Source organism: Leucopleurus acutus (genome assembly GCF_964270905.1).
Source record: "Leucopleurus acutus genome assembly, chromosome: 3".
NCBI classification, from domain to species: domain Eukaryota; kingdom Metazoa; phylum Chordata; class Mammalia; order Artiodactyla; family Delphinidae; genus Leucopleurus; species Leucopleurus acutus.
The window spans coordinates 14,265,382-14,279,429 of NC_139145.1; the positions used below are offsets into that span (position 1 = coordinate 14,265,382).

Consider the following 14,048-nt stretch of genomic DNA (forward strand, 5'->3'; position numbering starts at 1 on the left):
GAGGGCTAGATGGGACGGTACCATCACTATGGTCTCAAAGATGCTACTGACTCAGTGACAGTCACCAGCTGACCTCCTGGGAGCTCCACCTGAAGCCTCAGGGATGGAAGAAGGTGTCCTAGATGTGGTTGGAGTTAAAAGGCAGCCAGGCATGCATCCTACTTTGGAAAGATTAGAACTCTGTGTTTGTTCCTCTGTTTTGTGGACCTGATGTTCCAGGTCAAAGGGAACTGGGAGCAAGGCTGGGCAGAGAGAAGGAAAATGCATCTGGGAATCCTCATAGGTTTCCCTTTGTTTGGGCAAAGTCACTAAATCCTAGCTCAGCCCCAACACAATGCATGGCTCTGTTCCTGGCTGTAAACAATGCGAAGCTCAGAAGCTGCTTCCTCTGAGACCCTTTGGCCTTGTCCTCTCTCAGCTCTGTGAGTCCAAGCAAGGCCAACAATGCCATAAGCAGTGCCGCCTGTTAAAATTAGAAGCAACTCTCACATCTGGCTATGATTGAAAAGAAGCCAGGCACTGGAGCCTGCGAGAACCAGACAAAAAATAATTGAGGCAGTGACAGACGTCAGGCCTGATGCACGGAGTTCCAGCTCTCCTGCGTCACTCCAGTACCTCTTTGCCCTTTCCAGGTGGCCCCCACTGCTGAGGAAAAGTGATGGATTTCCCAGTCTCCCTGGACTCCTGCCAGCGAGTACGTCTTCCCAGCAGTCTCTCCTTCCTCACTCACCTCCTCCTCCTGCTTCAGCCCTGGGAGATGCACTCAGGTAACCTGTCTAATCTGCAGCCCAGACAGCCAGGACGTGAGCACCTCAGCTTCTGCCCACCCCTCCTGCAGGTGATTCCAGGGCTGAGATCTTGTAGCCTGGTACCAGGCTGTGCCAGGGGCTAAAATATAAGATTTCCATCCCAGTTGGTAAACAGCCACGCCCCCAAACACCATCCAGCCCCACAGTGCTCCCCCACCATCCCTGCAGCCACCCACAACTCCACAGCTCACAAGCATGGCAGAAGGCATAGCAGCAGGGTGCCAGGAGATTCTTATTGGTCTGTGCTTAGGATGAACCAGTTGGAAAATATTTTTAACTCCTCTCCTGCATATAAACCATAGCTTTTGAATGGCAGGGAGGATCCTAATCTTACCATCTCTCATGAAAGAAGCAACTAACAGAGAGTGTAAACTAGTTACGCAAATACAATTCCCTAATTCCCTGAGCTGGAAACCAGGGATACCAAGGTGACTAGGCACAGCCCAGATCCTCAGTCATTCAAGGGAGGGGGACAGACGTGACATACACGGCTGTCCAGCTGTGTGACCAGAGCTGCAAGAGAAATGTACCCAAGGATTTGGGAGCATAACTAAGAAACCAGTTTGTTTTTTCCAGAAAGCCATGAAGGGCCATGGAAAAGAGGTATTATTTGAGTAGAGCCTTCCAGGATGCACATTCTCCAGAAGATGACAGATGGAGAGTAAACTGAGGCAGGCTGTGCCCAGGAAGAGGGCCAGGCGTCAGGCACAGGGGCAGGGACAGCTGGAGAGAAACTGGAGAGGGAAGCTGGTAGGGATGGTATCAGGGCTACACCCAGTGGGCAATAGGGGTTCTCAAATGGAGTGAAGAAAGGTGCCCCCATGCTATATGGGCAAAGTGAAGGATGGGAGAGATTCATAAAGGAAGAATTTAGGGTGGGATTAAGCTGAGCTTTGAAAGAAGGAAAGGAGGTGTACAGAAGCCAGAAAAATGAATGAAGTCATGCTGGGTAGAGAGGCACTGCAGCAGGAATAGCAACTCTCATGGAAATTGCAGAAAACAGGGAGTAGAGGAGCCATACAGAGACATCACTGCAGAGAACAATCAAATGAAAGATCCAGATAAATTAAAATCTTGAAAGCAGGGTTTGGCCTTCAATAGGAAAACCCATGAAACAAGGAGCCCCCCCCCCAGATTACTTTAATACCCTTTGTTATTACAGAAGCTGTCCATGTGCATTATACAATGTTAGAAAATCAGACAAAGCAAAAATAAGAAAACATCTATTCCCACCAGGTAGAAATTATCACTACCAATAATTTGGTCTATTTCCCTTCAGGTCTTTTATTCTGCACATTTATGCAAATATGTCAAATTTTTAATCAAATAAGAGGATAGTGTACATATGGTTTTGAAACTTGCTTTTTTTTTTTTTTTTGCCAAAGATTCCATTTAATTTAATGCCCCGGCCATATTTACATAACTGTCCCCCAAATAATATTTGCAGTTGGTAGGTTCAAACCAGCTACCAGTCCAGCACCACACATTTGTATCTGGTTGTAATGTTCCTTGTGTATTTTTTAATGTGGCACACTCAACTTTTTCATGACAATTACTTGCTCAAGCAACCGGACCGGTCATCCTGTAGAGCGTCTCACCTTTGTCATTTGAATGGTTTACTGCAAAAAATCATATTTGAGGAGTGCTGATTTGGGCCATTGTCTGGGTTCTCGTCCTAGAGGAATTCAGGGTGGTAGGCCATGGGGAACCCATTCTGGCACACGTCGGGGATGAGGTGGAATTCTCGTGCCACCTGTCGCCGTACCGGGACGCCGAGCACATGGAGATCCGCTGGTTCCGGAGCCGGACCTCTGACGTGGTGCACCTGTACCGGGAACGGCAGGAGTTCTATGGCCAGCAGATGGCGCAGTTCCAGAACAGGACCGAACTCGTCACGGACGAGATCGCTGATGGCAGCGTGGCCCTGAGGCTCCACCCCGTGGTTCCCGCCGACGAGGGTCCATACGGGTGCCGCTTCCTCTCCAGCGACTTCACTGGGGAAGCAGTCTGGGAGCTGGAGGTGGCAGGTGCGTGACCTGGTCAAGCCCCAACAGAGAGGAGAAAATGGTCCATTTGGAAACAGGTCAAGAGTAGATAGAAAAGAACAGAGAAAGGGAAAATATCTCTAATTTTAAAAAGAAAGATTCATTAGAAAATGAACAAAAAAATGCACACAAAAAAGATACACAAATGGCCCTGAAACATAAGAAAAGATGATTACTTTTACTCATAGTGAGAAAAAGGCAAATTAAAGCTACGGAGATACAATTTTTTACCCATCAGATTGGCAAACATTCAACATTTGTATCACACACTCTTGGTGGAGGTGTAGGGAAGCAGGCCCCCTCCTACCTTTATTTATTTATTTATTTATTTATGGCTGCATTGGATCTTCCTTGCTGCGCGTGGGCTTTCTCTAGCTGCGGGGAGCGGGGGCTAGTCTTCGTTGCGGTGCACGGGCTTCTCATTGCGGTGGCTCCTCGTTGCGGAGCGCGGGCTCTAGGCGCGTGGGCTTCAGTAGCTGTAGCACATGGGCTTCAGTAGTTGTGGCACGTAAGCTCTAGAGCACAGGCTCAGTAGTTGTGGCACATGGGCTTAGTTGCTCCGCAGCATGTGGGATCTTCCTGGACCAGGGCTCGAACCCATGTTCCCTGAACTGGCAGGCGGATTCTTAACCACTGTGCCACCAGGGAAGTCCCCACTTTTTTTTTTTTTTTTTTTTTTTTGCGGTACGTGGGCCTCTCACCGTTGTGGCCTCTCCCGTTGCGAACCACAGGCTCCGACGCACAGGCCTAGCCGCTTCACGGCATGTGGGATCTTCCCGGACCGGGGCACGAACCCGTGTCCCCTGCATCGGCAGGCGGACTCCCAAACACTGCGCCACCAGGGAAACCCCTGGGGCTTTTTTGATCTACTGTTTTTTACAGTATTGATGTTTAAACCATCTTAATGTTTTGCATATTCAAAATATAAAGCTAGCTTACTTGGATAGAGAGATAAAGAAGTATATATGACAAAGCCACTTGAGTGCCAGTGGGATTCAAGAGAGAGAAAAGACAATCTATTGAAACTTGGGGTGGGATTACTCTTCATTCTAGGGGGACTGTCCCTTGCATTATATGACTAAGTATTAGTAGCCCTTCCCTATTTTAAAATGCCCTTCAGAGGTAGTGCTGTCCCCACATGCCACCGGTGATTTAGCCTGTCATTTACAGTCCGCTGGTGGAGGGCTGCCAGCCTGCAAGCGTGTTAAGAGCAGTCACAGTCACGATGCCTTATGGTGACTGCAGATGGTGAATGGTGGCATGAACTTCGCATACAACTTCTGGGAAGGAGCCTCATCATTCCCACTCTTCCTGCCTCTCTCAGGGCTGGGCTCGGACCCTCACATCTCCCTTGAGGGCTTCAAGCAGGGAGGCATTCAGCTGAGGTGCAGCTCCAGTGGCTGGTACCCCAAGCCACAGTCTCAGTGGACAGACCATCAGGGACGATGCCTGCCTCCAGAGACCGAAGTCATCGTCAAGGATGCCCAAGGCCTGTTCAGTCTGGAAACCTCTGTGGTCGTCCAAGGGGGGGCCCACAGCAATGTGTCCTGCTCCATCCAGAACCCCCTCCTGGGCCAGAAGAAAGAGTTCGTGGTCCAGATAGCAGGTCAGTGGGTGCCAGTGCACCATCATCTTCCTAGTCTTCAAGTTCTCCATGTCCTTTATCCCAGAGACCATCTATTGGGACACAGTGGCACTGGAGCCTGGCTGTGTATGGGGGGGGGGCTAAACCTGGCACCTTGAAAGTCAGCCGTAATATCAGGAACCTACTGAGTGTACAACTGACAACCCAAACAGTAACTGGGGGAGGTCCCAGAAAGCCAACATTATGAACCGAAGACCAGGCCCTAAAATCCAGAAACTCTAGTTATTAGAGGGCATCATGAGAGCCCATGTGTTCCTAATTTCATCCCTCAAACAATATTTATCGATCACCCACAATGTTCCCCAAACCCTTGGCCTCAGGTCCACATTCCAGCAGGGGAAACAGATACACAAAAGAATAAATTACAGCACATGTTAGAAGATGTTATCTGAGACAGAGAAACATGAAGCAGGGAAGCAGGCTAAGGGGGGTGGAGTGTATATATGGATTTAAAAGTGGTGGATCAGGCACGAAGACCGTTAGGCACTGAGTTTAAAGGAAGACCATTATATAGGATCAAAGTTTTATCGTGAGGCACCCATTTGAAGGATTTAACGTTCGTGGCTCTAATTGTTTTAAGTCTTGAGGATAAACCCAACCTATGGGCCATGTTTCACATTGGTCCAAATCAATAGTGATATTACCATAACAGAAAGAAATCTCACCCTTATAAGCGATAACTTGTCCTCAGGTAAGAGGACCTGATAAGCACCGTGTGTCACACATAGTTCACCCGAAATTTACCTGGTAACTGGGTAAGGAGTAACATCTGTGTTCGCTAATTGTCTTTATCCAAAGGAGAAATAAGATATCTCTTATCTCTATGACAAGCACATAATTACAACTTGGAGCCAGGTGCCTAAGTGAAACTCCCAGCAGGCCTGGAGATAGGGGTACTTTCTCCTTGATGTTTCCATTTCAAGGAGATGGCTGTAGCTCCTTAAGAGAAACATTCCTGGGTTTTAAAATTGGCAAGCGGCTTATTTAACTTTCAAAAAGATTTGTATACATCTTGAGGGGATAGAGAAAGAATTTACAAATTTTCTAAAGGAAATACTCTAAGAGAAGGGAAAGGGGAATCTCCCTCCGTTTCTGCACCAGGGGAAATCCAGTTTTTAAATTTGTGTTTACCCTTGACAAAGGGTGTGGGTCACGTGGATATCTGCAAGGAGGCCATTCAGGTAGAGGCCATTCAAGTGCAAAGGTCCTGAGATGGAAATGTGTGTAGCTATCTGAGGAGCTGGAAAGATGCAGGAGAGACTGGAGATTGGAGGTCAGGGAGGCATAGGACCCTGAGCCCTTTAACCCCTAAGTCAGTGCTTCAAAAACACCTGTGGTGAAGGACTAATCCTTTGTAGCTCAATACTTTTCACCAAGACAATAAAAATGCACTGCTAGAAAAATAAAATTAAAAACTGAAAGAACACATTATGCTAAATGAAATAAGCCAGACACAAAAGGACAAATATTGTATGATTCTCTTTATATGAGGTACACAGAAGAGTCCATGGATAGAGAGGGTAAGTAGAATAGATGTGTTACCAGGGGCTGGGGGGTGTGGGGGGTGTGGGGAGTCAGTGTTTAACGGGTATAGAGTCTCAGTTTGGGAAGATGAAAAAAGTTCTGGTGGTGATGGTTGCACAACAATGTTAATATACTTGAGGCTGCTGACCTATAAGCTTAAAACGGTTAAGATAGTCAATTTTATGTTATGTATATTTTACTACGATAAAAAAATTTAAAGACCACTGAGATAACAGCACCAATTTCTTATTATCTTCAACAGACACAAAATTATTCTATTAAATTGCCGCAAGAGTTACTAAAGGGTTGCTCTCTATTTTGCATTCATTTCTTTACTGTCCAGCCACTGTCCTTGCGAACCCTGAGCCACATTGTGCCTCTGGGCAGATCCTCCCTAGGAAGCCTGGAGAGGGAAGAGAAGAACTGTCAGTCAGCTGTCAAAGCTTTGCTAACAGTTCTTCCAAAGGTGTGATGAGAAGTAGAAGCCAGGTGTTTGCGAGAAGCGGGAGATGACGTGTGGATTCGTCAGAGTGGTAGAGAGCAGTTAGTCACTGGGTTTCAGGTATCAACACCTTGGATTGTCATGCCCTTAGATGTAAAGCAAGAGTAGGAAGAAGTAGAGGAAGGTCAGGGCTGTGGTCACAGAAGTTCTAAGCTGGAGGAGTGGGCAGCGCCTTCCTTTCGCATCCTTCAGTTTGCAGTGTTTTCCTCTGCGCTGCGCAAGTTCAAGTTCGCCGCTGGTCCTCTGACGCTACCTCTCTCTAGAGCACTGCAGATTGGTTCTCAGGCCCGTTTTACAGAGGGCTATGCTGGGGCCCAGGAAGCGTCAACCAGGCACTGGGAAGGTTTTCCGGCACGCAGTGTCTAGACTAGTCTTCTCATGTTTAGCGAAGACCAAATCGAGACAACTCCATGTGGGGTGTTTTCCAGACGTATTTTTACCCGGAACCTCTCCCTGGAAGAGAGCTTTCCTCGGGACTCTGGTGGGACCGCTGCTCGTCTTGGCTCTCCTCCCGACGCTGGCGCTGTACTTCTTTCGGAGGCAACGGAGGTCCCGAGGTACCAGGCAGGCTGGGGGCTGCCCTCCTGGAGTTGGCTGCCCAAGAGCAAAGTGGTGGAGGCGGCCATAGCGGGGCACTGCTGAGGGGCCATCCTGCGGAGGCAGGGCTGGCATGGGTCGTGGAAACAGGCAGGGGAGCGCGCACACTCACGTCTGCTCCCCTTTTTTCTTCCTTGCAGAAAAGCTGAAGAAGCAGGCGGAGAAGGACAAAGGTAAGCAGAGGGAAAGACGCGCTCTTCGCGCACACCCCTGACTCGCAGAAGTGGGGACGCTGGGTGAAGAAGACGCGTAGGTCACAGCGGGGGGGTGGGGTGGGGGGGCTGGGAGAGGGCAGAGACGGGGGGGCGGGGGGGGCGGGGGCGGCAGAGGATTTCTTCCACTTCTCCTGCCTCGGAGCCTGCTCCTCCCTCGAGTCCAGCTCAAACTGGTTCTCCAGAGCACATGGGGTCCCAAGTCTGTGCACTTTGGAGATGCAAGGCCTCAGTGATCCATGTAGATTTTCCTCTTTTCTTCGTTTCTTTCTCCAGGGAAACTCACAGAAGAGCTGGGTAAGTTCTGGGTGCCATGCCCACGGTGCTGGCTGTGGGCTAGGGGGTTAACCCCGGCACACGGTGGAAGCAGGGGTTCAGTGATTTTAGGCCCCCTTTGGAGAGCAATGGATGGCAGCGCTCTAATTCGAAATCCATCCCTCTGCGCCTCCCGCCTTTCCCCCCCGAAACCGATTTGTGTGCACCTGTCAAGGAAGCCTGACCTAAGACCCTCTGGAAAGACTCTGCCAGGCCCTCTCCTGCCAATTGTACAATTCACTTACAATTCCACTGTAAAAGGTCTACTCCTTCTGGTTCATCTTCCTAGGATAACCTCTTTTTAATGCAAATGTCACTGGGAAGGAAGGCAGCTTTAATTTGCACCAAAGTGAAAGCAATTTATCAAATCCACTTTTCTTCCCAGGGGGACTCAGCACCTTGAAACCATGTGGGGGGAGGAGGGAAGAGTGAATCCAAAGGAAGAGGGGATAGAGGAGAGGAGAAGGCCACCATGGGCGGGGGAAGACCTTGAGAACCACCTTGTCTGCCCCAGTAAAACACCAGGCAAAGCAGTAAAGTTGAAGCTTGTCTTGCAGTCTACCTAGTCATGGAGGGGAAAACAAAAAGAAAAAAGGCAATCAACCAAACAACGAAAAGAGCCACAATAATTCATTAACATCACAGGCCGAATTCGTGTATATTGTTGCCTTTCCCCGCCTTACTTTTAAAAGACAAAGATTAGAGAAATCAGAGGAATGCGTTTCTAGTGGCAAAATATTAGAGTTTTGGTATCTGGCCTGGGGAAATAATTGAGTGTGATGTCCTCCTAGTTCTTTAAATAATGTACCCAGTAAGTGACCCTGAGGCTCCTGCAGGGTGTGCTCGGTGCCTGGACTTACACGGGACTTCCTCCCCAGGAAAAGCTTGTATTACAGGGCAAGGGAGCAGTAGCCTCTCCAAACCAGACCAGAACCCTTGAAAGAGGCTCCTCAGTAGCAAGACCAGTTTTCCCTTCCCAGCGCTGTGCAGATTTCTGCCTTAGAGCAAAGAATAGGATGAGGTGTAAGAATCCTGCAGATGGGCTTCCCTGGTGGCGCAGTGGTTGAGAGTCCGTCTGCCGATGCAGGGGACACGGGTTCGTGCCCCGGTCCGGGAGGATCCCGCGTGCCGCGGAGCGGCTGGGCCCGTGAGCCATGGCCGCTGAGCCTGCGCATCCGGAGCCTGTGCTCCGCAACGGGAGACGCCACAACAGTGAGAGGCCCGCGTACCACAAAAAAAAAAAAAAAAAAAAAGAATCCTGCAGATGGGTGATGCAGCATCTAGGATGGGGTAGGGGTGAGCAGTGGTTTAAGACTAAGAAACCTCTTCCCAGTGGCCTAACTGCCTTGGGAAGGTGGTTGCACTCATCCAAAGGCTGATGTTTTCTCTGTGTGTTCTGCTTACAGGGAAACTTCAAGTGGAGCTGGGTAAGTGACCCCCCCTTAGAACTATTTCTTGTCCACCTTGTAGCATGTGGTTATCCGTGTATGTTCGTCTTATCTCCCAGCCAGGTATGATGGCCAGGCTGGAACTCCGCTGGCTGTGTGGGTGGCAGGAGAAAGAGGAGAGGCGCAGGGGTGGGTGCAAAATTTGACGGGTGAACAAGGAAGCTGCAGGGACCTGCTGTTCTAATTCTGTTTTTCCTTGGCTACTTCAGACTGGAGAAGGGCTGAAGGCCAGGCTGGTGAGTGAAGCCCGTTTTCCTCCCACTGTCCACGTCACATCTCAGCATCCCGTCACCTGCTCTGACTAACCAACTATGCTTCATTCTGGTTTATTCCATAGCTACACACATGTACTAATCTATGTTGCTTGGTATAGGTTATATTTGAGTTTTACTTTTATAGTCATTTTTATATCGTCCTGAAGTGTAAGCATACGGTAAATCATTGGTGCCAATCCTGGTTGCACATCAGAATCACCTAGCTTCCTGGTGTCCCCCCTCAAAGACCCTCACTCCTGGTGAGAGTTACCTTATATGTAAATATAAGGCATGTTACCTTATATGTAATTATTTCTCCCTGTACCTTCCTCCATTCCCCCCATAAAACAAACTGTCTAATGTGTATCTTTATTTTGTATGTATTCTTGCAAGAGGTGAATTTCTGTTTTGTGCGGTGCACTTCAGTTTCTGTAAAGACATGTACAGTCTCGTGCTGTTCCCTGCTTATCTCACTCATTGCTGTGTTTTACTATCCATGCCTGCTGCCGCATGTAAATCTAGTCTGTATCTCCTTGCTGCAGAGCACTCCCTTTGAGCTAGCCACCCTCCTGGAGTAGACATCCAGCCTGCTTCTAACTCTATACCACCACAAACAAGGTTGAATAAATATCTGAACACGTGTTGCCTTCTGGCTCTGTGTGGAGATTTCTCTGGGATGTGTACCCCCGCGGGGAACTGCTGGCCTGTGGGGGATGTGTCACTAAGTGGGATGGAAGGATCTCCTGCAGTAGCACCATCATCCTTCACGCAGTGCGTGGAGGCTCCTTGTGCCCACATCCCGTGTGAGCCAGCTTTCTGAGTTTACCAGTCAATGGGGACAAGTAATTGTTCTTTCGGTTTGCACTCCTCTGGACGCTAAGAAGCTTGAGCATCTCTTTATATGCTAGCTGGCTTTTTGGGCTTCCTCTTCTGAAAATTACCAGTTCCTGTCCTTTGCCTGTTTTCCATATGGCATTGCTATCTTTTTCTTGTTGATTTCACAAGACAGGGCTGGTGTCAGTGCTGGGGAATGGAGCCTTTTGGTTTGCAGGCATCCTTCATGCGATATTATTATTATTGTAGAATATGATATATACACATAGGATATTAATCCCTCATTGTTATTATACATTGTGAATTCCTTCTTCTCTTCCGTCACCTATTAGCTTTGTCCAATGGTGCCCCTTATTGAAAAGAAATAACCAATTTTGATAAAAGCGAATGCATCACATTTTTACCTTAATGGCTTGTGTTTCTGAAGTTTTGTTGAAGAAGATCTTCCTTACATTGAGGTCACAAAGACAGTCTCTTACATTTTCTTCTACTCACTGTATATGTGTTATGTGCAGGTTTTTAATCCATCTGAAATTCACCATTTTATGTGGTGTTAGACAAGAGCCCAGCAATTTTTCTCCAAATAAGGTGTCAGTTTTCCCAATACCACCTACTACACCATCTATGATTTCCCCATTGATTTGGGTATCACCTTTAGTGCATATTCAGTTCCCATGTCTTCATGGGTCTGTCTTTTGGTCACATATTACTTTGGCCTTTAAAGTACCTGAAAGCGCAAGTCCTCCTCCATTTCCCCTTCCTTTTTAAAGTTAATGGACCTTTTTAAAATATAAATTTTAGGATGAATTTATGAAGTTTCTAAAAAAATCCAAAAGTAGTTTTATATGGGATTGCTCTGAATTTATAGATAAATTTAGGGAGAATTGACACCTTTGTCGAATTAAGTTATTCTATGAAAAAGGTCTATATTTTTAAAGATCTACTGGTTATTCTGATGCAAAATCAGGGTTGCAAGGCCTTGCTGTAAATTTATGGAGCTCTGAAAATGTCTTCTATTGCTTTTGCATTTTGTGACTTTGGTGCTCTCTTTGTTGTAAAATAGAACAAGATAAAGCAAAACAGAAATCCACACAGAATGGCTCATGTTAAGAAAGAGGGCAAGACAGGGTGTCCAGAGGATGTCTTAGGACAGGAGCCAAGCTCAGCTGGGCCTCCTGGAGACTAAGCCAGTCAGAGATTGAGGCTTCATTTCCATCCTTTAAGGTATCCCAGTTGCTTGTATTGGTTCTCTTTGCCCACATACTCTGTCATCCCACTGTTCCCAGCACAACTTCAGCCTGTACACAGCTTTGGTACAAGCCAGCACTGACACCAGCCCCCTACCCAATCCCAAATTCCCGGGAAGATGCCGTGGTGGACCCAGGCCAGTCTGGATCCAAGCCAGCTATCATGGCGGGAACGAGGTTACTTAGTTTGTAGGCGTCCCTGTTGCATTTTGAGCCTCCCTCAAGGTTCTAGGGTTACTGACCCAGATCCCTGAGCTTCTTTTTCCTCTCTGTTTGGTTTCAGAGTGGAGAGCAGCCCAACAACATGCAGGTAACTGAAGCCAAGGAACTGTGCCTTGTGAATTAGGTTGGCTGGATCTTAAGTAGAAGGGAGGTATCCAGAACTGAGATTAGAGGAAGGGTCTGTCCAGGAGTCAAGTATGGGCCCCACATACAGACACAAAAGCTCACTTATAAAACACATAATATGACACATATGCCTGCACACATACATGCTCACATGCATTAATGTGATTGCACTCACACGTGCACACGTTTGTGTGCACACACATGCTCCCACACGCACCTAGCTTTCCGGGTTTTACTAGATTTGTTTCCAACTGGCAGAAAGGTTGCTACTAGGGCCTCTTTGCAGGAGAGAATACAGAGTTTGTAAGGAACCTCCCACATCATCCCACAGAGGGTTCCTATCCATCAAATGGGTGTGGTTTTTTGGGGGGGGATGGGGTGTTGGAGTGCAGGGTACTGGACTAGATGATCTCAGAGGTCCCTTACAGTTTTAAAATCCTAAAATTGCTGTAAAGGAGTCCCAGAGCTCACTAGTGATTTCATGGTCACACAGGGTGGTGAGAGCAGCCGGGACAGAATCAGCCCTAAGCTCCTTCCGGTTGATCAGGTCTTGGGGAACGTGAGCCCACCTCTATCCCCACAAACCTACCTCATTTGCTCTCTCTGCTCTGCATGGCACCATGGAATTCAAGAACCTTCCGGTTCAGGAAAGAAATGGGATTCCTCTAATCACTTTCAAAAATTAGGAAGTGACTTTCATGCCCCTTCAGTACCAGGGTGGTGGGAAGGGGGTTGCAGGAGAGGGAGTGACTATTCCACTGATTGGTCCATCAGGAGAGCCAGAGGGTTTGCCTGTCGGGGGAGGGGACAGGCGTGGGAGTAGGAGCAGAACCGTCCTTCACCTGCACTAAACATATGCCTCTGTGCAGTGGATGTGACCCTGGATCCTGGCTCCGCCCACCCCAGCCTGGAGGTCTCCGAGGATGGCAAGAGCGTGTCCTCCCGCAGGATGGCGCCAGGCTCAGCGGCCGGTGACCCCCAGCGGTTCTCCGAGCAGATGTGCGTTCTAAGCCGGGAGCGCTTCTCCACGGGCCGCCACTACTGGGAGGTGCACGTGGGCCGTCGCAGCCGCTGGTTCCTAGGTGCGTGCCTGGCAGCGGTGCCGCGCGCAGAGCAGGCGCGCCTGAGCCCGGCGGGTGGCTACTGGGTGATGGGGCTGTGGAACGGCTGCGAGTACTTCGTGCTGGACCCGCACCGCATCGCGCTCACCATGCGCGTGCCACCCCGGTGCGTGGGCATCTTCCTGGACTGCGAGGCGGGAAAGCTGTCCTTCTTCAATGTATCCAATGGCTCCCACATCTTCACCTTCACGGACACCTTCTCTGGGGCACTCTGCGCGTATTTCAGGCCTAGAGCCCATGACGGCAGCGAACACCCAGATCCACTTACCATCTGCCCATTGCCAGTTAGAGAGAAACGCGTCCCCGAAGAGGAGGACAGTGACACCTGGTTACAACCCTATGAGCCCTCGGACCCCGCCCTGGCCATGTGGTGAGGCGCCCTTGTGGCCAAAGGACTGGGTCCTGGGCGGCTTCCTGGATACCCAGTCAGTGCTTTGCTCTCCCGCTTCCTCTAGACAGAACAAACACACCGACCCCAGTGTATGAACCAAAATGCCAGCAAAGGCTTAAAAGGCTCAGTATAGCCGAAATGGGAAAAAGCGAGACCTTTGCCCGTGTATCAATAGATGTGTATGTGTACATGTATGAATATGATTTTCTTTGAAAAAAAAAAAAGGCAATTCCAAAGCTTATTTGTGCGTGTTGTAGGTTTGAGCCGATGAGTAGAAATATATTCATGTTGCTGCTAGTCAGGGTGTTCACTGTGGAAGACATGAAAGAAACTGGAATGGGGGAAAAAGAGGAGAAACTTCACTGGATAAAATTAGAGGTATCAGTTAACTTGTGTATTTTAATAGTTTTGTATATATTTTCTAGCTCTAGAAAGATCTAGAAACAAGGACACTTCATACACAATGAGTTCACTTAGGGCTCAGATCCTAGTTTTCACTGTCAATTCCCACTAAAATGAACTTGGAGAAATGGTGGGTTCCAGGGCTGGAGCAGAGAAAGTACAGGTGAATCTGGAACATCTTTTGCTGTAATGTACAAACATGCTCAAAAACTGACGGGGGGCTTCCCTGGTGGCACAGTGGTTAAGAATCCACCTGCCAATGCAGGGGACACGGTTTCAAGCCCTGGTCCGGGAAGATCCCACATGTTGCGGAGCAACTAAGCTCGTGTGCCACAACTACTGAGCCTGTGCTCT

The 14,048-nt window shown here is 48.6% G+C and overlaps 1 protein-coding gene across 1 annotated transcript; it reads left to right on the forward strand.

Moving 5' to 3' along the window:
• Window positions 1-658: 658 nt before the first annotated feature.
• Window positions 659-13,275, forward strand: BTNL9 (butyrophilin like 9; the record flags this gene model as incomplete). The annotated part of the gene is made up of 10 exons (XM_082836672.1): window positions 659-767; window positions 2,489-2,836; window positions 4,179-4,460; window positions 6,954-7,082; window positions 7,263-7,295; window positions 7,611-7,631; window positions 9,056-9,076; window positions 9,307-9,333; window positions 11,716-11,742; window positions 12,650-13,275. The coding sequence occupies 10 exons, from the start codon at window positions 659-661 to the stop codon at window positions 13,273-13,275; spliced, it is 1,623 nt and encodes a 540-aa protein (XP_082692798.1).
• Window positions 13,276-14,048: the final 773 nt, after the last annotated feature.